Source organism: Coturnix japonica, chromosome 11, assembly GCF_054131305.1.
Source record: "Coturnix japonica strain WE chromosome 11, WE-NBRP24, whole genome shotgun sequence".
Taxonomy (NCBI): domain Eukaryota; kingdom Metazoa; phylum Chordata; class Aves; order Galliformes; family Phasianidae; genus Coturnix; species Coturnix japonica.
In genome coordinates, this window is record NC_140673.1 from 23,997,925 (window position 1) to 24,019,798 (window position 21,874).

General features: G+C 41.3%; 1 protein-coding gene and 1 long non-coding RNA gene across 3 annotated transcripts; one reads left to right on the plus strand and one right to left on the minus strand.

Moving 5' to 3' along the window:
* The first annotated feature begins 2,895 nt into the window (after positions 1-2,895).
* LOC107317663 (uncharacterized) lies at positions 2,896-19,678 on the plus strand. Its single transcript, XR_001556959.3, has 5 exons — positions 2,896-3,059; positions 3,445-3,508; positions 7,652-7,798; positions 8,742-8,839; positions 19,572-19,678. It is a non-coding gene; the product is annotated as an uncharacterized LOC107317663 (long non-coding RNA).
* A 906-nt stretch (positions 19,679-20,584) lies between these two features.
* Positions 20,585-21,853, minus strand: COA7 (cytochrome c oxidase assembly factor 7). Of its 2 annotated transcripts, XM_015870609.3 has the most exons (3): positions 21,710-21,853; positions 21,492-21,632; positions 20,585-21,204 (listed from the first exon to the last, which is right to left on the minus strand). In XM_015870609.3, the coding sequence occupies exons 1-3, from the start codon at positions 21,813-21,815 to the stop codon at positions 20,756-20,758; spliced, it is 696 nt and encodes a 231-aa protein (XP_015726095.1). In that variant the 5' UTR covers positions 21,816-21,853; the 3' UTR covers positions 20,585-20,755. The 2 variants fall into 2 exon arrangements, with proteins under 2 accessions (XP_015726095.1, XP_085367860.1); XM_085511734.1 differs by lacking the exon at positions 21,492-21,632.
* Between the last annotated feature and the right edge of the window lie 21 nt (positions 21,854-21,874).

Below are 21,874 nucleotides of genomic sequence, written 5' to 3' on the forward strand. Positions count from 1 at the left end.
TATATAGCACATGTGTATGAAATCTCTGTAGAGAAAGAATCTACCCGTGTAACTCCTAGGCTGTAAGTCTCTCTCCAATATACTAAAATTTACATTTTAAGTTACCTTATAGTTTTGTAACTTCTTTATAGCCTTCTCATTTGTTCCTGTGCTTTTTTTCCGATGTGCATTCTTTACAAAAATAACTGTTCAAGAGCCTTGCTTTATATACACAAGAGTACATTTTGATGGTAACAGCAACACAATATTGAAATTTATTAGTGGAAACAATGTAAGCACAAATAGTTGCATGAAAATACCATTTTTACAGTTGATGTTTCAGGATTCTCTAGCTGAAGAGGCACAACTTGTAGAAAACAACAGCTTCATTTTTCCGCTTTGCTAAAAAGGAAGCTGGTGTCAATGGAAGGATCACGGGACTATTTTTAACAGCTCTGCTAAGCTGTTACTGAGCCATTCCAAGCAGCATCACCTAGAAGATTCTGTGGGATAAAATGAGCCAAAAGAGGCTCAGGCATTTGTTGGCTGTGGATGGACTTCTGCACAGAGGTATGGAGGTATTACAGTATTATACTGTATTTCACAGAGAGTGACCTCAAAGCGCTTGGAGTTGCTCAGGTTGAAAAAGGCTTTAAAGATCATCAGGTTCAACCAAAATCTAACCAAACTACCTTAACTTCAAGAGCCCTCCACTAAATCATGCCTCTGGCTTGGGGACAGGGAAGTTCCTTCATTACTCCCCAGCAATGAGAGTGTCTTGGTGGTTTCTTCTTTCAGTTCCTCTTTTCCAACCCACTCAGCCCACGCAGGCCCTAGTCTAGCTAAATCTGGCGCAAATGCTTTCAGTGCCAGGAATTGGCTGTCTCGGCTCTGGTTAGGGTAGAGTATCAATCTCAAAAGGGTACACAGAAGTCAGCTTGCTCCCAAGAATGAAGGGGATGGGATAGGGGAGAGCAGGAAGATGATTTATGTTGTCAGCTTTCATGCTTTATTTTATTTATTTAAATTTATTTATTTTATGTAGTCTGGATTCCAGAAATGACACCTTACAGTGACTTAGCCTTTTGCCATTATGCCTCTCTACATTCTCCCTCTTCTTTTCATGCAGTGTGTAGCAGATAGCCTTCATATACACAGGTGAGGACCAAAGAGTACCAAAATGGCTTTGCAGGTAGTTTTCAAATAGCTGTGGAAATCAGGCCGTAGGTCAGAACCATCCTGCCCAAAGTTGTTGCTCAGCCCATGGAGGAAAATGCCATGTTCTTCTTGTTCCTGATGACTACTTGATTCTACAAACAAATGTAAGTACCTTTCCCTTAATGAGTGCATTGCAAAATGGAATCATTATTCTTCCCTAAATGCATCAACCATAGAAATTTCAGTAAATTGAGTCTGCTTTTTCTACAACACTGAATCAAAATGTCAAACCACCACAACTCAATTATAGGAGAGGAAATAAAGCAACAGGCTGAATACCAGTAAGTTATTTACGAAATACTTCAAATTGCTACTGCCATAACTACCTGTGGGAAATGAGAACAGACAAGAGCATAGATTTGGATGTGAACTGACTCAGAGCAACTTGTCTGCAGTTATAGAATTCAAATTTTCACTCCTACTTATAGATCTGCCTTATAGGTCAGCTGCTCCCTTTAGTCTGTTACTGCTTTTACTGGAAAGTATTTTACTTGAGAAGTGAGGGGAGGGAAAGAAAGTCAGAACTCAAATACTCAGGTTTTAAAACAGGTAGAGGACCTTGTTTTTAAAATGTCTGTATATTGCCATTCTTTAAAAGAAAAAAAAAAATCACAAAATTCACAGTGGAGACAGTACTGCAGGTGAAGTGTTTTTCTTTGTGTTTTTTTTCTTTTGAGAAGATAGAAGTGCCTTATTTTACTGATGCAGGAACTTTAATGTTGCATGAGGTCAGATCTCATTGTTTCATACTGAAATATACTAAAGTATTTCCAGTAAGATAAATAAATTTGTTTTATGAGGCATGCAACAAATTCAATCTCTACACAGCTACTGCAAGAGACAGCCTGTGAGTGACATGCAAGTGTTTTCTCTCAAGTTCTGATGGGTTCTGGAGTCTGAAGTCTTGGATCTGACTCTTCTCTTTGCTGCTGATGGGTGGCAGTTGTGAAGATCCTTCCAATATATTGCAGCTGTAGAACTTGATCCACTTGAGGAAAATAACATTCCTTGCAGGTTATCTACTGGTACTGTTTGATATTTATCAGCTTGACGACAGTAATAGAAATGAGGAACTGAACGGTTCTTAGTAGTAGAAGCGTTTCAGTAATTTTCTAATTTGTTCAGAAGATTACAGTATCTTATAAACAACAAAAGTGGTTGCACTGAGCAGTCACTTCATAGTGTTAGTCATGGGATATGTGGAATAATGATTTTCTCATCAAGTAATTGTTAAATATGAGCCAGCTCAAACAAAAAAAAAAAAGTCATAGAACATTACATTTTGTGTATCTGCATACATATCTTTTCTGGAATATCATGAGGAAGCTTTAAATACTCCAGGACAGAATAATGAAAGTGCAGAACTCTGTTTCAGTGATACAGTGGGACTAAATTAAACCTTGAAGTTGCGCTTGAGGTATCAAGCACTTGTGGAAAGAATTCCCCAGAAAATTGTTGAGCTGCATCTGAATGATGTTCTGTATCTACCACGAATCCCACACACGAAAAGGGAAATAAAAGAGCAAAAAGTATGTATGTTATAAAAAGAACAGTGTTCAAAAGGGCTGCTTCTAAAGCAAGTGCAAGATAACAGAAAGCCTGTTGAAGGCGTTACTCATTAGTTTGACTGGTTGTTTACACCAGTGATGTAATTTGTAGAACTGTGTTGATACTTTCTGTCAAGAAACTGGGTAATAGAAATATAGGTTCAGCTTCATCATTATGGTCCAGGCTGCTGGGACAAAGTTGTGAAGTGCAATCCTTGTGGTACACCAACAGTTTTCCTGAAATATTTGAAAAGCACATAAAGGAAAAGAAAGACCAGATGGGAGACAAAATGGTTCTGCGCTCAGGGATCACAGGTCAGTACAGATTTCTTTGTTATCCATATGCACCTGCCAAAGCTCATGCTATCATTGTAGGTTAAGCCTGCATTAGAGTTGTTCTTGTGACTTTCTTCTAACAATAGATCATGACAGTGTGACAAATGTTTGCACCCAAACAGTCACCCACTTCTGTACTTTTTCTGGTTTCTAACTCAGCAACAGAAACATGAGAGAATTTAGGTGGAGTTATTTCCAGTCTTGCATTTTTTATTTATTTTCTCCTTTGTTTCTGCTTCAAGAGGGGACAGCAGTTGTGCAAATTTCTAATCCCACAATAGAAGGTGATTCAGGAAAAGTGCTTAGTGTTTTGTCCTCTGATTCATCTCCCCTAACACTTCTCTACTTTGTCCTTCCCTTTCAGGAACACCACGTTCAGTTCAGTGTCTAAAACTGCGAGGCTTGAATGGAAAACATACTAATTCTAGGTAAGTTTCAGAATCTGAGTTTATTTGAGGTAAGCCTTGAAACCAATTTGATATCTGAGTATTTTAATAAATATGTGGGTAACACGTTGTATGGGAACTGTTGAGTCACATTTAATTTAATTTAAATGTAATCACACTGCTCTGTAGAACATACTTAATATGTTTCTAATTACCAAGAGTGTTGTTGGTTCTTACACTAACTTCATTTTCAAAACACAAGAATTTTAGATATAGTAATCTTGAGCGTCCAAAGTAGCTATTAGCTTTTAGTGTTAGCAGTTTAATAAAATATTCCTTGTTTGTATTGAAATGATCACTTCTTACCTCACTGCTACTGCTCTGACTGCTGTTCCCAGGAGCTCTGCACATCATATTCTAAAGCACAGAAGTGCTATCAGACAGCACTCTAAGCATTTCTTATTCTTCTGCTGTTTACATTGATTCTGTGCCCATATCTTCAAAATTCTTTACTCTGTAGGAAGACACTAAGCTTCATGACTAATGGCAGTGGGTATGACAGCTGTGGATGGGAAGCAGAGAAGAAAAGTGTACACATGTATGCAGCTGGTATGCAGCCTGGAACTTGGCTGGGCAAAGGCTTAGGGATGGTGCTGTGAGGGATTCAGATACATGCGGACTTTTGTGATGCCACCATTGTAAAGAAAGTAATCTGGCTTTACAATGCTTCTTGCTGTTCTGAGTTGTGCAGGGGAAGCAGCAGCTCTTGAGCTGTCAGAGCCCCGCAGCAGCAGGTTCTATTTCATACCTGTTGACTCTGTTTTACTGCATATCCACATCCCTGGCAGATGCCGTTTGTAGAGCTGGAACTCCAGAGAACGATCAGTGAGTAAGTCACTGGAGCGATAGATGAGGTGAGATGGTGCAGCAAGACAGAACTGCTCTTCCCTGGGCAGCAGCAGCACTCTCCTGCCAGCTGAGGCTTTTCTGCTACATGTGACAAGCAGAAAATTGGATCCTCCCTGAATTCATTGAGACTTTTTTCCTTCAAATGTACTGGGGCTGAACAAAATACCTGGGGGCTGCCCTGCAAGGATTGCATGCAGCAGCCAAATTAATTACCTTTGTTCCTCACAGTGCTTTTCAGAGGCAAAATATACTGACAAATAGTTGGTTACTGGTATTTTCAGCTGCATCTGGAAACTGTGGAGTAGCTTAACTGGATGCTAGAGTATCTGAGCAAAATTATGCTCAGCAGTCACTGTTCTGAGACCAACTGCACTGGGCTTCAGCTTCCATTGTGAGTTCCTGTAAAATATGTCTAACATTTTTCAAATCTATGTTTAAACTTAAAGGGGATGTGAATACTCCTGGAAGCCACATTTTTTTTCTGTGCTCCCTTCCTCCTCATTTTTGTCAGTAAGAGAGAGGAGTTCTGGATGAGCTGGAGTGGCAATGTTTAGTAGTCAAGTGCAGTCTGCTCCCAAGTGCTTTGCTCCTGCACCCAGTTGTGGTTGCTAAGTGACAACAGCCTAATTGACTCATAACTTTGACTATGCCAAACGTTTAAAAGCAAGAGAGAAGTGCTAAGGACAATGAAGCTCTCCTGCTGTCTATATAGTAAATCAGATTTGGTACTAATATGTTTTCTAGAGCAGATAAAGTTACTTATTTGCTGTTTTTTTTCCAGTAAATTAGATATTACCCAGAGCTTTATAGAGAATTACACTAACTGTTACGGTAATCATAATAGGAAGCAATTACTTTAAAAAAATAATTATTTCAGCATTCCAAACTTGTTTGTGACATCACCTGGCCTTAATTCCAGCTCTATAACAAACGTTTTACTGAAAATAAGAGAAGAACAGATGTTATGGTCTTTGGTGGGGAGGGCTTGTGTATCAGCAAGCTGGAGTCTTCCCCCTTCATAAGCAGTTACTAAAAATGTCATGATATTTCTAAACAGTCTGATCACATTGACATGGCTGTCTTAGGACTCCTTTTATTTGTGATTGTAGCTTAGTGTAGATAAAAGTAAGAAATACCAGGATCTATTGGAAGGCTTGAATCCATGTGAAAACAGGACCAGACTGTTTTCACTGGAGCAACACCAGCTATTGCTCTTACTTTCCTGTCTCAGAACTTTGAAGAAGACACCTATATGAATGCAGATTTAGGATTAACATTTACAGGACTAAACTTCTATTTTAACATGTAGTTGTTATTATACAGAGTGATGAAATTCTGTGGCAAAAGCGTACCAAAATAGAATGCCTCACAAAGACATTAAATGACATTTTAAAATCAAATAATTTAAGTTAATACTGTGAATAACAGCTTTCCTGTTTTCTTTTTGCAGCAAGTCCTTTATTTTATCCAATACTGCTTGATAAACTGTTTTTGTAATCCACTATGTCTGACCTAGATTGAAAATTCCCTTTCATAAACAACCACAGCAATGTTTGGCTATTCATAGCAATGTTCCTCAGCTGCTAATGTACATCAGGGCTGACAGAATGATAAATCCCCAAACTACTAATTACTAAGATGTTGTACTTTTCACATTAGCAAACTGGAAAACACCTTACTTGGAGTTAGGAAAGATGGATATCTTCCACTCTGTGCTCTACAGCAATGCATAATATGAGGGGTAATAGTAGCAAGGATGCTTTCATATGAAGGTGTAGAGAGAATCTATGTTTCACATCGAGCTCCAAGGTTCAGCAGTGTTCTTAGGGGGTTCCAGAGAAGTACAGTCCGTAGCTGGAGGCTGATGTCAGCACAGCAGTTCAACAGTAAACAACAAGAAGATTCCCCTTTCTTCTCTAAAGATTTCAGTGCGTATTTGGTGGCCCAGGTTTTGTTTGTCATGACACAGTGCAAACATGAAGCCCATCAAAATGGGTTTCGTTCCACTAGGAAGTGTACTTTCTCTGCAGAAAGAGCTCTACAATGCTAAATAATGCAGATGTTTTTCACTATTAGTTATTTCTACTACAGTGGTTTATTGTCCTGGGCATGATAACCAGAATAAGGGTTTTCTCAGTGGGTTTGCTGGCTGAGGATTTTTGCAGAGTCCTGAACAACACTACATGGAAACAGAGTTTTAAGGCCAGCTTTGCTGTTAATCTCTTTTTCATTCCACATGCAAACAATTTGCAGGAATAACTGACGTTAACCTGATATCTAGTGGTGTGCCTACATGTTTTTGTAAGCAGACTGACCTCACTCCTTGCTAGTTAGGATAGTGCCTCTCCAAACAATGGGTTAGCAAAGCCCTGCCTCTGCACTGATTTGTTCATTTGTTCAGCTTCAGAATTGTGCTATTGTTGCTGCTATGGCTTGTAGCCAGCCTGAAACACTGGGAGAAAGCTGAAGGAAAAGAACTGGAGAAGAGAAAAAAGATGGGCCAGTTTTAACAAAACTGAATGAAGAGTTATAAGGCACATCTTAGCCTATTTCTCCTTCAAACCCTGAAAATTAGGCATCTCCAGGTAGCTGAATGAAATTAAAGAGCTTGCTTGATGTGAATTGATGCAATTGGAGTGAGGATTCGTTTTGCTAGATGCTTTCTCTAAATGAAATACTATCTGCTTGTGCATACCAAAGATCAGAGGGAAGTGTATTGCAGCTCCCTCAGGATAATTCCAGAATATGACCCTAAGGCTTTAGCATTTGGGACGGTACAATATCGCATGTCTGGGCACCACGTGCTTTTTAAATGCTAAAAAAGTATGTGAACTGCCATTCTACGCACATCATCTTACAATACCCTTTTTTTCCTTTTCTTTCAAATAGCGGTTCAATTTTCTGGTTTTATGTGGCTCAAAAGGGTGCAATACTGACACAAAGCAGCTTTTCCAACAGAGACATCTAACCAAAAAATGGCAATCAACCACTGAAGTATTCCCCAGTGGTGAGATGACAGCGGAAGACTGCTGAGGGATATTAGTGCTGTGCTCAATTAGTTCTGACTTTCAAGTTAAAAAACAACTGGAATTAGTGAGAGGAAAAAAAAATTGCTTAATTCCAGTCAAATTTCAAAAGATATTGAATTGTTAGTGTGAGGTAAGTCCTGTGTGAAGAACAGCTGGGGATGTGAATTAATTAGTGCAGATATGTAGATCACAGAAACCAATCTGTTCAACAAAAGTGTAGCAGTGTTTTTTTTCTCCCTCTTTCCAGACAACTAACAATTCAGATTGTCTCTGTGAGAGAAAGCTGAGAAAGTCCCATTTTGAAGTGCCAAAGTATCACAAGAGAAGGCTGGCCCAAGCCTGGATGCCACCATTGCCTTGTGCATGTCACTGCCAACTGCTTCTGAACCTCAGTGTATGTATATATATGTGCTTTGGGAATATGGGAATTTTCAAGGTGCTTGCTACACGTATATAAAGATGCCAAAAAAGTGATTTTGCCTTTATTTTATGCAGTGTGTAATTTGCTTCCACTGTTCTCCTCCCTGGTACTAAAGCATATTTGATTGTTTTTAATTGAATGTGTTTAATCTTCATGGCTCCGTCCTGAAAGCGAGAAACTTGCTCAGGTTTTGTAAAACCATGCAGATCTTTTAAAAGCAAAACAAAATAGAGCTGCAAAGACTAAATTTGTCTCACCTTATTTCAGCTACATTAAAATTTGTTACCTGGTTTCAGCTATACAACCACAATTTACCCCCAGGCAAGGGAAAAATACGGTAACCAGCACACAGCAATTCATCCAGGCCCAGGAGAGATTCTACCCTTTAGCAACATGTGTTCCTGTCATTTGCTATTGGAAGAGACCCAGATGGATGTCTTGGAGCAGGGACCTGCCTTTCATGCGTTTATATGTTGGCTGGATGAATTTCAGATCACAAGGCTGAGATGTACTTAACCATTAGCAACTGGCAAATATTGAATAGCAAGGACATGCCTTAAGATTTTGCCCATTTCTCATAGTTCTCACAAATATTTATGGAAGATACCTAATTCCAATTATTTTGCACTTTGATAAATATACTGTATCATTCCTATATCACTGAAATAGGAAAAAAATAAAACAAATAGTATGGGATGCTTGGGTGAAGATGGGACAGCAGAGTGCCTGCACTGGGCAGCAGTGGTGGCAGGGGAAGGTGCATGGCTGTGTGCATGGGTCCAGCAGACAATGGTTCTGTGCTGTTGTGCTGCTACTTGCATTTGCTCCTCCATCACCAGCGATACCATCTGCTGGGTTGTCTTTTCTGGAATTTGTATTTTTTCTGAATTTATTTTTTCTGTTTTTTCTCTTTTAGCAAGGGGCGTTTTCCAGCTCTGGACTGGCTCTACTCCTCCATGGCTGTTCCTTCCCATAGAGATTACTTCTTAAGAAGGAAGCAAACTGAAGCAGCAGGTAGGTTTTGCGCTATAAAATCTGACAGCTTTCTCAGTGATTCTTTGCAAATCTCATTTCCTGTATGTTTTATTATATGTTTAGTTTGCAAGGCACATGGGAGCATTTGATGTGTTTAATTTAGACATTTCTCAGGGCTTTGCTCCGGGAAGATCTTGCTTAGATGTGTGCAAATATATACATTTGTAATTCTGCAAAATGCAGTGGATTATTTTATTACACACAGATGACACTCACAGCACTCATTAGTGGTTCTCAATTGGTCTTTACCTTTTTCCACTTCCCTTACATTGAAGACAATTAATTTCAGTATTTAACTTGTCTACTTGGGATGTACATAATGTACTAATGAAGAGGAAGAGAACAATAATGATGTTTAGCACTTGAAAAGCACTTATTCCAGTTTGCTGCATAAATGTTAACTGATGAATCCTCACAGCAGCCCCAAGGAATAGATTAATACTATTATCTTTCTCTTTAGAAAAATATAAACAATGAGGTGACAGTATGAAAAGGACACAGAAGTGCACAGAAGTACTCTTCTAACCTTTTTGCAGTGTATGAATGAGGCTTGTAGATGTTGTTTAAAATTTGGCTTACAGTTTGCATTTCAGTTTAAAGTAGAATACAATATCTTGCTTTCCCCTTACTTTACTGTGAACTTGACAAACCAGAAGTAGGAACATTCTTGGAATGTAACCAGAAGGTGAGCAAGTTAAACTAGTATGTAGGATTCTTCTTCTAGCAGTGGTATGTCAAGTATGCCAGGAGCACATCCCCACACTTACAGCCCATGGAGCTGTGTTTTAAATCTGAACTGACCTGAGTCACAGTGCAGCTTCTTCAGCATTCACCGTGGGTTTATTCTCACTGGAGCTACCCTTCCAGTGCAGTGTTTTGGGGTCTATTCTGACAGGAGTCATTACATCAAATGACAGAAGAGGTGTTTCAGAGCTGCAGGCTTCCTCCTGCTCGTGGCTCCCTGCAGGTATGCCCTAAGGCAGATGGCTTCTTGTTCCATGTATGCCTACACCATGAGCACTTCATGTTGCTGTCCTGGGGAAGCAACGTGTTGGGAGGGGCTGTTATTCTATGAGGTTAGTGCTAAGATATGAATACATACCTTCAGCTTGCTATCCAGGTTTGCCCTCAAGGTAGATTTCCTTATCTCATGTGTTAAAAAGCACCATTACCAGGAGCAAAGCATAAGTTGAAGGCCATTCAGTGTACCTGAGGCTTACTTGAACCCACCAATTCAGTGATGCTTTTTTGGGCACTTTAGCAAGGAAAAAGGAACCTGTTCTTGTACAGCAGGTAAACACTGACTGTTCTACCACTCTCCCTCTGAAAAACTCTCCAGTACTTCTTCAGTGACAGTAAGTTATGTTTAGTTCCAAAGAGCAGAAATGTATCCCTGCTGTAGTTAAGATACCTCATTCTCTGGTACTGTTACTATGGTTGAAGAAAAACTTTATAAATGAATTATGTAGCTCAAATTCCTCAAAAAAAAAAAAAAGCATTTGTTTTTCTAAAACAGAGATGTATTCTTAAAATCCATTGTAATTGAAAAGCTTCCACTGCTCAACTACAGATGTAGATGTTTTCTGATTACAGCTAATCAGACTCCAAGCCTGACGTATTTCCTCTTCAGGGGAGAGTGGGAAGAAATCGTGATAGGATGGGGGTAGAAGCAGCATCAGTGTCAGCTCTTGAAACAGATTGGCCTAGCTTAGCTTCCATTTAGTTTGCAGAGTGTAAATATGAATTGATTTTAAGTAGACCATGTTCAATTGGATATGATGTTTCTATAGAAAAAGCATATACTGAAAAATATGTTTGTATACATATTCAAAGGGTTATCTATTATGAAAGTTCAGGCACTGGTGTAGGTGTGCCTCCACTGTATGAACTGCTGCAGCTGTAGCATAGCTACACTTTGGGCCAAACAGGCAGTGAAAAGGTTGTCATTGGTGGTTTGCCAAGGCGGCACCTAATAGATGATGAAATAAAAGACCCTGATCAGAGTTTTGAGGTTGTAATTGACTCATATTTAAAGTATTCCAGCAGTGCAATGGGTGTAGGTGAGTAGTCAGAAATACAGGTCCTTCCTTGTGGACAGACTGCTCTCAGCAGGCACCAAGAGCAACTCATGCCCCTGCTCTTGGAGGGAAGCTTCTTGGCCTTATGCAACACAGCGGTGCACCCAGAGGAGCTGGCAGCACTTCCTTGCAGTTCTCTGACTGCACAATCAGTGTATATGGGGTGAATTTGGTGCTTCTTGTCAAAGCAAAGGGTAAAAGATTTCATTGGCATGCAGGAATTAAAGAGAGAATATATAAAACAAGGCGTATCTTCAATAGTTAGTTACTGCTGGTCTTAATGGATTTTCCAGGACAGTCTTCAAAAATAACGCAGGCCATAGGGTAACTTGGAGTTGGAAGAGATTCTTTGAGGAGGAAAATAATGAAATTACTCGCAGTAATTTTTCATTTCAGTAAAATAAACCAAAAGCTATCATGAGGCAAAAAGCATGGCAATGATTCATGCTGTTTCTTTTTATTATTTTTAGCTAATTTATTTTTGATAGGACACCTGCACAAAGCAGTGAACTTTACATGTTCATTTGGTTTGAATTGGTGTTAATCAGTTTTCTGGTAATTAGAGGAACCATTGACACCATCAATATAACTAGTATCGATATAATAATTGTTCTTAAACGAATAAATGCAAACATATAATAGTGTAAGAGGGATCAAATTAACCTTCACTGCATCTTCTAGTCACTCCAATTAATTAATGGGGAAAAAGATGACTTCTGGATCTTTCTCTTCCTTGCAATTCCTTCAGGTACTTTTGGGGAAGGTCCCTCCGAGTAGGCTCTGGTACTTGTCTGGGGGTTTCCAGGAGTCAGTAAGGGCAGGTCAATGAGGCAGATTTCGTATGAGCCCATCAGCTTAGAGAGAGAGGCTTAAGGTAGAGACTAAAACATGTTATGAACTATGGGATCCTAACAAATGTGAAGAATGTAGTTGTTTCATCCCTCTGCTTTATATTGCTCCCTCTAATGTATGGATTTCTCTTTCAAGTCAAGGATATAATGTGTCTCTGCAGTCTCTTTTCATTAGGTGTTGTTTGTTGTTCATGTCAATAAATCCTTGTGATGAACTAAATGAGAACTGGGCCTTACCCACACGCTCCAACTGGGGCTGTCAGTTGCCCCCACAACTGAGATGCTCCCTAGGAGCACTGCTATACCCAGGAAGCCTGAGACAAAGAGCTTAGGAGTTGTAAGGTCTGACATTCCTTCCTCGTGTCTGCTGGAGCTACCAAGCTTGGGATTTTAAACTGCAGTCTCTGAGATTTGAGGTAATATGTGAGGAACTCAGCTGGGGCACAAACACATGGGATAACAGCTAACCAAGCAAATAGGGGAGCTAGGTCAGAGCTTTTGCAGGCAGGAGTGGGCTTTGCGTGGGAAGGGGCAGTTTCTGTTTTCCTGCACCCAAATGACAGCAACTGAAGAACCTGCAAAATTATTTAGTTTTGTGAATGTGTTTTCCTTAAAATTTGCCAGTTCTCAGGATTTAACTGTAATGCTTCAGTTCCATCATTATATGATCCATATTGGACTTTGTCTGAAATGGGATTTTTTTTTTTTTAGGATGAAAAATGATAGACTAGATAGATAAGCCATTTGTGCAGAGGACAACATATTTTTCCTCTTCCATCAACATGAAACAAACCCTTAGAGGCACATTTACCACTGGAAAAACAACTCAGGCTGCTTAGTCAGATCAACAGCTTTGGCCTCTTGGCTGTGCTTCCTAGTAGGTGACAGAGCAGGGCTGCCTGTGCCAGCAATGGACTCTGCCAATGGTTCTATTTTCTGGGGGACTGAACCACAACCATTGGAGAGCGTTCATGTTTATTTGAAAGTATTTGAAATAAAATCAAGGTGTGCTGCACATTTAAACTGCCTCTTCTAGAACAGGTATTGGGAGCAGTAGTGTAGGTTTCCACTGTTTGCCTTTCCTCTAATCCCAGGTTTTTGCAGGCTGGCTGGGACTGGAGTTGTAATCTTATCTGCATGAAAACAGCAGCACTTCATGTGGCTGGTAAATCTCTTTTCTTACCAAGAAGTAAATAAAACCAAGCAGCTGATTTGTAGTGTGCTGTTGTAATGCCTGCACCACCACCAAAAATAAAGAGCAGTTACTTTGATACAGCAAAAAATAAATCTAGGACAATCCTCATCAGTAGTGCAAGTGGCTGCTCCTTTATTCTGCCTCTCCTGCGTTGCCATGAACTGCCTTTTTACACTGACCCATTGCTAGTTATCTGCTCTGATGCTGATGAACTGCATCTTGCTTGCACTTCCCATCACACTGAAAAGATTTCTTTTTCAGCTGTTTATAAATAATGCTCTACTGCAGCCAACTCTAAATAAACACTTGAACTGAGTGGGACTTCCCTTAGACTGCCAGGACACCTGAGTCCATGCTGCTGTTGGAATGGGATCATTCTTTCTTGGTTGCGTGTTGTCCTTTTACTGCATTCACCTTGAGCTTTTCTGGGAAGACCAGTGAACACAGGAAAATAATGCTTGCAGAGATCGTGAAGCTGGTAGAAGAGGTTGGACACGGCAGATAGCTGTCAGGTGTGATAAATACAGATAATTCTGGCTTGGAGCAAAGAGAAAGTACTAAACCCCAAGGTCCCTGCTAGCTCAATTTTCTTAGGCTTCTATATAGCACATACTTCATTAATATGCATATTAGTGTCCCAGTGTGATGTGTTTTAATATCACTTCTGCTGCAATAAAATCTTATTTCCCCTAGAGAACATTCATGCAGGATTACCTTGTGTTATCAGCAAGAATGAAAAGGGTATGACTTCTGTGTCTAAAGGCAGTGGTGTTTTCATGATGGCAAATTGGTGAGCAGTGATCAATATGCTGACAAGCAGTGTCTGGTATGTGTGCACTACTGTGCCCTGAACTAGTTAAGAGTCTGATGTGCTTTAGAGTGCTGCCTCTTCAGCAAAGTAGGAAGTATGGAGCCCTGAGTCATGAGTGGATCATAAAAGACTTTAAGGGAAGTAGCATCCTTTGGAAACCTCAGGACAGGTAGTGGCTTGGTGGAAATAAAATGGAGAGTTCAATTTGGTTGGCAGAGAGCTGGGAGCTGTTACAGCCAGGGCGGGTTGCTTAATTCCATTGATCTGCCCATGGACCCCCAGCACTTCCATGAGTCTTAACCAGGTATCCAGCCATCCAGTGTAAAACTCTTCCTTGATGGTTTGTTTACTGCCTCATTTTCTCAGCTTCTGTCTGAGATCTGATGTTTTCTGTTCATCAGATAGATCTGTGTTCTTACTTTCTCTTCTGCTTTCTCTTTAGACTGGTCTCCAGTTTCCATAGATACTGCAAGCTTCACCTTGGCTTTTGAATTAGTGTCCCCTTCTAGTGTTGCGTGACTGTGAAAGGACTAGTTTCCTCCAGGCACTTATCTAAAGAAAAAGATGTATTTGAGTCCCTCACATAACAGTAATTTAAATTAGAACAGATTCAGTCTATGAAGGGTCTATGGAGAGCAGGTTATTGTGCAAAAGTTACTTTGCAAACGCTTTAATGAAATGAAGTTCATGGAGTGCTTGATGACAAGTGAGGGCAGAACATTGAGGTAGAACATCTCCAGTGGAGATAACTGTTTCCATTACTCTTGTGCAAAAGCAACAGTGTCCTTAAAGCAGAAAGCCAAGACTATGGGACACTGATTGTAGCTCCTAGAAGGTAACTGTGTTTGCTGTGACCTGTCCCTCCTGTTTGCATGAGACTGGCTGTGTATGTAATGCTTGATACTGTAGTGCTGGTGGTTGTGCCTGTGGCTAAAATGAAATCTGATTGGAGCAGCTAAGGTAGCATATGTGATCTCATGTGCATGAGGGCAGAGAAACAAGCCCCCAGCCTCACCTCCTGTTAGCACTTTTCTCTCAAGGTAGGGGCCAGCAGGAAAAGACCCCACAGATCTACCTGGCACTGGGGCAAAAGCATCCAAGTAGATACTGTGGTTTTCCATGGAGCTGCTGCCCTCCAGAAACATTTCCAGTTGTGTCCCTGCAGCTCTTCTGGAATGAAGGAAAAGCAGGGAAATGTTTTCATCCTATTAGCTCTGAATGCCCGAATGCCAACTATTAGAGACCAGCGCCGGTAGCCAAGGGAACAGCCCTCCCACAGGAAAAATAACAAAAATACAGCTGAGCAGCACATAGGACAGCACACAAAAGGCTCAGCAGACCATGAGAAGATTTGGGTTCTGTTGTGGAGCTAGGTGTTTTGTTTTGTTTATTTTAATATAGATGGATAGCTCTAATCTTTTCTCCATTCTGAGTGTTTTGACCACCTGCAGCTTAAAGTGCTGAGGCACTCTTCAGCCTTTAATGGGTCTGGGAGAGCTTGAAAGAGCTACTGCAATCCCATCAAATAAATGCACAGCTAGCCCAGGACAAAAAAAAAGCTGGCTTGGTTTCCAGTATCAGACTATTGTTTGTGTACTGGTTCAGCCCTGGCGACAGACAGAAAGTGAAGATGTCTGTGATGAAGAACTGTATTTCTGTCCCAGTCCTCTGCCATGCAGGGATTTAAACTCATTGCAGGCCCTTTTTCTGTTACTCCGTTATAAACTAGTTTTTTTCTGCAGTTTTGGGGCCAAGTTACATTCAGCAAGTCCTTTAAAACAACAACACGGAGCCTAGATGGAAGAAGATGATGTTTGATGTGCTGGAGGAAGTACGGAATCCCTTGTTTTAACCATATTCATCGTCTGAGTAGTACTGCACATAACGATTCCAACAAGAAACTGCATTTGTTTGTCACTTATTAGCTCAAGCCTCTAAGCACAGAAAGTGCTTAATCAATTCCTTTCCTCACAGTCATCTGATCAATTTGTGGTGTCAAGGCAAAAGCAGAGAAGAAATGTTCTATAGCCCAGATTGCACAAGGACCTTTCTGAAAGCAGCAGAGCTGTTGGTATTAAGTATCAGTATCATTCGATTTCAAGGTTATATCTGTTTCTCAGTTTTACAATGTCTCCGATTCAGCCTAATGAATAAGAATTGAATCAAAGACCTTTTTCTTTTATTCTTGAACATGAAAAGATGTCACTAATTTTTTTCTGTCCCCTTATGTCCCCAGGCAATGTTAATGCCTTTCGAGAGCGCTAAGTGAAGCATGAAGGTCACTGCTCTTCTGTAGCATTAGCAGTAGGTTCCTGAGTACCAGGTGTCTTTGCTCGCCTCAAAATGCCAGTTTCCCAGCTTGTGTGTGCAATGCTGTCATTGCAGTCTGACAGAGGGCTTCACCTTTGGTTCCCCAGTGGATAGAGTTTCTGTGATCCTTCTAAAATGTAAAACTCTTTCACAATTGGGCGCCAAGCTCTCTCAACATGTAGGATGACAGTGAGTATTCTGGGCTCAGTACTGTGAGATGCTGAGGCAAAATATTAATTGTAATTGCCCGTTTAAGGGATATTTGCATTATTATGACAGCTAGATCTGCTCTACCTCAGCTTACCTTTAAAGTAAGATACTGCATATTTCCTTTGTCCAATTGCAAAACAAATGAGCAAACAGTGCCATAGAGAAAAGGCCCACCAGTTCCCTGAAGATAACAGCCACAAAAAGCTGCTTGCAGTGTTGGCAGCCTCACAGCCTCTTATCTTCTTTTCAGCTGCTATTAATAACAAACACTTGTGCTGAGGTGGCTATTGCATCTTTACAGAATAACATATATTATCAGAATGACATTTCCCATCTTAGTGTTTGTTGGCTTGTAAAGAATCAACAGATCCTTGCCACGTTAAATATTGTTTGAAGAATAGTCAGTTTGGGCCCTCTGTGATACTGTGTAACATTAATTAAGAAATTAACCATTCACTGCTTGTTCTCCTTTCACGTAAAATAGGGAGAATACAGGTTTTCTTCTCATGAGTTTGCAGCGCTGGTTGTTGTAAAGCTGTTGTTAACCAGTTTCTTGGGCAGGAAGCTCTATAGGAACAAGGAGCGCTTCCAATTACAGGAGAGCTGGCCGTAAATCAGCTCACTTCTTTCCAGTGTTTACCCTGAGACAAAGAAATGCTCAGACCAAGCTATCAAGGTGCCAAAAGAGGGCTGAAAGAAAAAGGAATGTTTCGCCTAAGTTCACAATGGCCTCATCTTTAAGTTAGGAAATTACATTGTGGTTAAAGAACTACCTGTTTTCTTCTGCGGCTTTCCTATCCCAGCCTGGTATGTAATGGCTCTAGGACCTGAGAAGCAGTTCTGTTTCTAGTGATTAAAATGCACTAGAATGCTCTGGGTGACAACTACTGTACAAACATGCAGTTTTCATTTCTTTTCTTTCTTCTGCTTTACCAGATGGCTTTCAGCTGCTAAGAAAAACTCTCCAGGGTATGTTTAAAGCACCGTGTTTCAGTTCTGCACTAACAGGATGAGAATTTACAGAGAACTCCCACTATACTCACAATTATGAGTATGTATGCATTGCTATCATGCTGCTCACAAATCCCCACCTGAAATCACCTCTCCAAAGTGGCCTTAATTTTACAAAGCCACATTGCACGGATTTCTTACTACCTGATCTAGGGGAAGAAAGGATAACAAATAAGACTATATTACCAAACCAATTCCCATATTACAAGCAAGACTGTAAAACAAAGTAAGTTGCATAAAACACTATATTCAGAACCAATATACCACTGGTAATTGTAACTAGTGTTAGAGTAAAGGCAGTAACAACAAACTAAATTTAGTATCTAAAATGAGTATGACTAGTGGTTGTGGTGTTTGCTTCAAGAGTGGATGCACTGGGAATGAAAGCACTGGGAGGCTGCAGATATGGAATAAGAAATTTGACATCACAGATTTGGTGCAGAATCAGATCATTAAAGTCTTGAGAGTCTTGGAGGAGTCTGCTTTGTTTAGATTCTGGGCCATATTGTTAATTCAGTGTCTGGAAAGTCAGAGCTTGATAGAATTTTTGACACTGAGATATTTTCCAGGGACATTGCACCTCCAGGGAGAAGCTACATAGGTAAGTTCCTCTCAGTCTCATGGTAATGAAACGTTGCCAACAGAGTGAATTTCTTTCCATATCAAATACAAGGTTTGAAGACAGCATTCTTTCTTGGTGCGATGATTTACACACAGAGTCTCCCAGACCATCCCAGTGGGTGTGGACATGTCTAAGAATGCTCACACGCTGCAGAAAGAAGTTGTTTTTGGCAGCTGAACACAGGCTGGCAAGCTGCAAAGCTGCTTTTTACAATGCCATGCAGAAACAGAGCCACCAGAACGAGTCCCTTTCTGTTTACATGACATCATGAAGCTTCTTTACCTGACAGCTTATTTTGTCCTGAATGAATACAAAGGACACTTAGGACACAGCAGGATGTGGCAGCAGTGTTTTTTCAGATCTCTGCACAAAAACAGCACTCCGCCAGTAATCTTTTCACAGCTGCAGGAGGCATCCCATTGTGAATGCTTTCGTGATTTAAAGCTATGTATTTGAGATTGTATTTAACTCATTAAAATTGGTCACAATGCCTTTTTCAAGTATATTGCTGCTTAATTAAAGGAAGTTGGCTGTATGCTTAAGTCAATACAAATGAGCAAAAACAGAAACAGAGAGTGGTTTGGAAGCTGTCAGACTGAGTTAAGCTGCTTTACTCCTAAGATGATCCCCCAGTCCTGAAGAGACCAACAGGTGTTCTGTATTTCAGTGTTCACTATTATTGCCGTGGATCTATCACACTTACTTTATGACCTCAGAGGATCTGGAGGAACAGTCTTCTTCCCAAGAGGATGTAAAATTTAGCCTATGTAACGTCAGTTAAAAAGAAAAAGCAGGAGCACTGGCCTTTTGATAATACCCTCGTAATATCAGAGCAAGGTGGTTATAAGCCAAGATTTGCAGTGCAATTTTCACCTCTTAGCCAATTTTGATTATGTCTCATGAATGTCGTTTCTAGGTTGAGAATAGATTGCTGGGAACATCATTAACTACGTATAATTTATAACACACTGAAATACAACAGGCTGATCAGATTTGATGCTTTGCCACTCTGAGTTTTTAGTGTAATAGGGTTTCAGACCTAGTGGTACAAAATTGGATGATGCTTCACAAACTTACCTGTACTAACACACCTGACACCTTTTACACACAAATTTAATGATATTTAAACTCTGTTCACATGCTAAGAAAAAAAAGCACCTCACACAAATCTCTTCAATGTGCACTTTATACGTAGCTTTAATTATCTGCAATGGGTGCCAGTTTTATTCAGGATGTTCCCCAGTCCCTTCCTGTTGTACTGTGAGTGCTGATCACTGGAATAAAGCTTGTACCAGTGTGGCAGATTCGTTTGGATCAAGGATCTGAACAAAGTGCTCAGAGGCAGTGAGTGTTATGAACTCAGAATGCTCAGCATTTCACGCTGCTCTGCAGTGCCTTGAGCTACCTGTAATTGCTTACTCTTGAGCAGAAGGCTTGAAAACTGTTGTACTTGAAAGCAGAACTTGCAAACCATTTTATTAATACAATGCCACACTCAGTGCATGGGTAACCTTTCCTATGTGTTCCTCTGAAACAGCTCTGCTTTCCTGAAATGCCAAAAAGTATTAACTGACTTAACAGAAAAAATAACCTCACTTTTTTCATTACTAATTTTTTTCACAGGCTGCTGAGAGCAGAGCTAAGAGCCTTATACTGAAGGTATGCAACATTTCACATATACTGCCATCTGTCGTTCCAGTTTTATCACTCTGCCTCTGTGGTTTTTATTCTAGCAGCAAGCAGATCTCCTGCAAGGAATGTTTTTGCAAGAGATCTGTCGCAAGTACAGCTGGGAGGACTCATACATGCTCTGTCTGAAATAGTACACACTTCATTTAGCCGTTTAACCTGCTGCATACACCTTCAGTTCTGGCTGTGACCAAATTTGTGTTTGTTTCACTCAATTTATTTTAATGGCAAGCTTGTCTCTTTATTCAAACCACAGCCAGAGCTTTCATGTTCTGAATCGGTTGTACCTTTGCAGCGAGTTGTACAAACGTGTATCACAAGCTTTGCATGCACGTATACAACTAAAATCATAAAGTTGTGTAAAATCTCCTGCCTTATACACTCACCTGCAGTTCCATGTTTAGTCAATTTGTAGCTCTTTGACTTTCCCTACTACAGCCTGCAGCTGCTCTCTTGAACTCTGCCCCTTCAGTTCATCTGCCCAACAAAACTAAGTAAGTTCCTTTTGTTCTTACTTCTCATCTTTCCTGCCCATTTCACTTGCAAGAGCTATAAGGAAACACGTCTCTATGTATGTATTGTCACACAGACACATTACTTCTTTGGGCTTGGCATCACCTGGACATGACTTAAATCCTTCCAAGTCTAAACTAACCAGAGAAACATCCCTATAATCACCAGAGACAGCAAGAGGCGCTATCTGGGATCAACAGGTAGCCTGGAGGAACATTTCACAACTAACAGAGTCAACGTGCAAGCAAAGGACAGCATTTTTATATCCAAAGAAGCAAAATTAGGGCTGGGCGTGTGGATGTGAGTGTGTTGGATCTGGTCCTAGCACAAGGCTCAGTACTGAAGCAGCACACGGGGACAAACTCCCACTAGGCCCAAAGCATTTCTCCATCCGAGTGGGATGTAAATGATACACTTAAGAACACATTAAAAAATGTAGAAAGGCACAGAGCTGGTCACATTTATTGCATCCACAATAATATAAGTGTATTTGTACATACAAATACTTACAAGATATTTATTGAGTGAAAACTATACGTTCATGAGATTTAAACAGCAAGTTCACTTGCCACTGAAAGCTGTTGTCTAAACTGTGACTGACAGTTTTACTCTCCAAATGTTAAAGAACTCGAGGCTTCTTTCTGTTCTTTATGCAACTGTTTTGCCCTGTTTTTCAGATCCTCTGCCTTGCCCTCATTCTTCTCAACACCATCTCCCAGCTTGTACATTCGACTGGCATTGGCACAAGCCCATATGTGACCCAGCTCACACCCCTTCAGCGAGTACTTCAAAGCACGGCTCATGTCCTTAGGGACCCCGGCTGCTCCTTGGAGGTATATCACACTGAGGTTGAAGCAGCTAGGAGCAAAGTTGCCATCGCAGGCTTTTGTGTAATAGTCTCTAGCAACAACCGGGTCAGGTTTATCATCGTTGACTCTCCCATCGTGGGCCAGCAGCCCGACGCTGTGACAGGCGTTCACCGACTTCTTCCCACCTTTCTCACACGACTTCAGGAAAGACTTGTAGGCAGCTTTCAAGTCTGCAGCGAGTCCACCTGTTCACCAAGAAACCAAGGTTACTGCAAGGGCAGCTTTGAATGGATGGGAGCTTTCTGCTCCATGCTGCTGCCTCTGGGAAGAAGAGCAGCCCTCACTTTGGGCTCTGCAATCAAACCGTAGGGCTTCAGAGGCCGTGTTAGTAACGTTAGGGCAGTAAAAGGGGCGAGACATGAGGGTGCTGGGATAAAGAAACTGAGGGACTGAACGGAGCCCGAGAAAGAGGAGTGGGAGGGGGCAGAGGAATTAGGAAGGGGAAAGGGCCGCGCCGCAGCGCCGGGCGCACCTTTGCCGATGGCCTGGTAGGCCCCGAGCCTGTAGCAGCTCTCGCTGTGCCCGTACACATCGCAGTTGTCCCGCAGCACCCGCGCGGCCGCCTCGAAGTCCTTCTTGACGGCGTCCAGGTAGTCGGCCAGGCGCTGGCAGCCTGCAAGGCACCGTCAGAACCGCGCACAGGCCGGGGCGGGGGGGGGCTGGGCCGGGGGACACCGGAGAGCCGCTCACCTTCGGGGTCCTTCTCCTTGAAGCACTGGTAGCTGTACTCCACGTGCAGGTTCTCCAGGTAGCTCCTCACCTCCTCCTCGTCCGCGAAGTCGATCAGCCCGGCCATGCTGCGGGGCGGCACCCGGTGATGGGCCGTCACCGCCCGGCGATGGGGCCGGTTCCGCC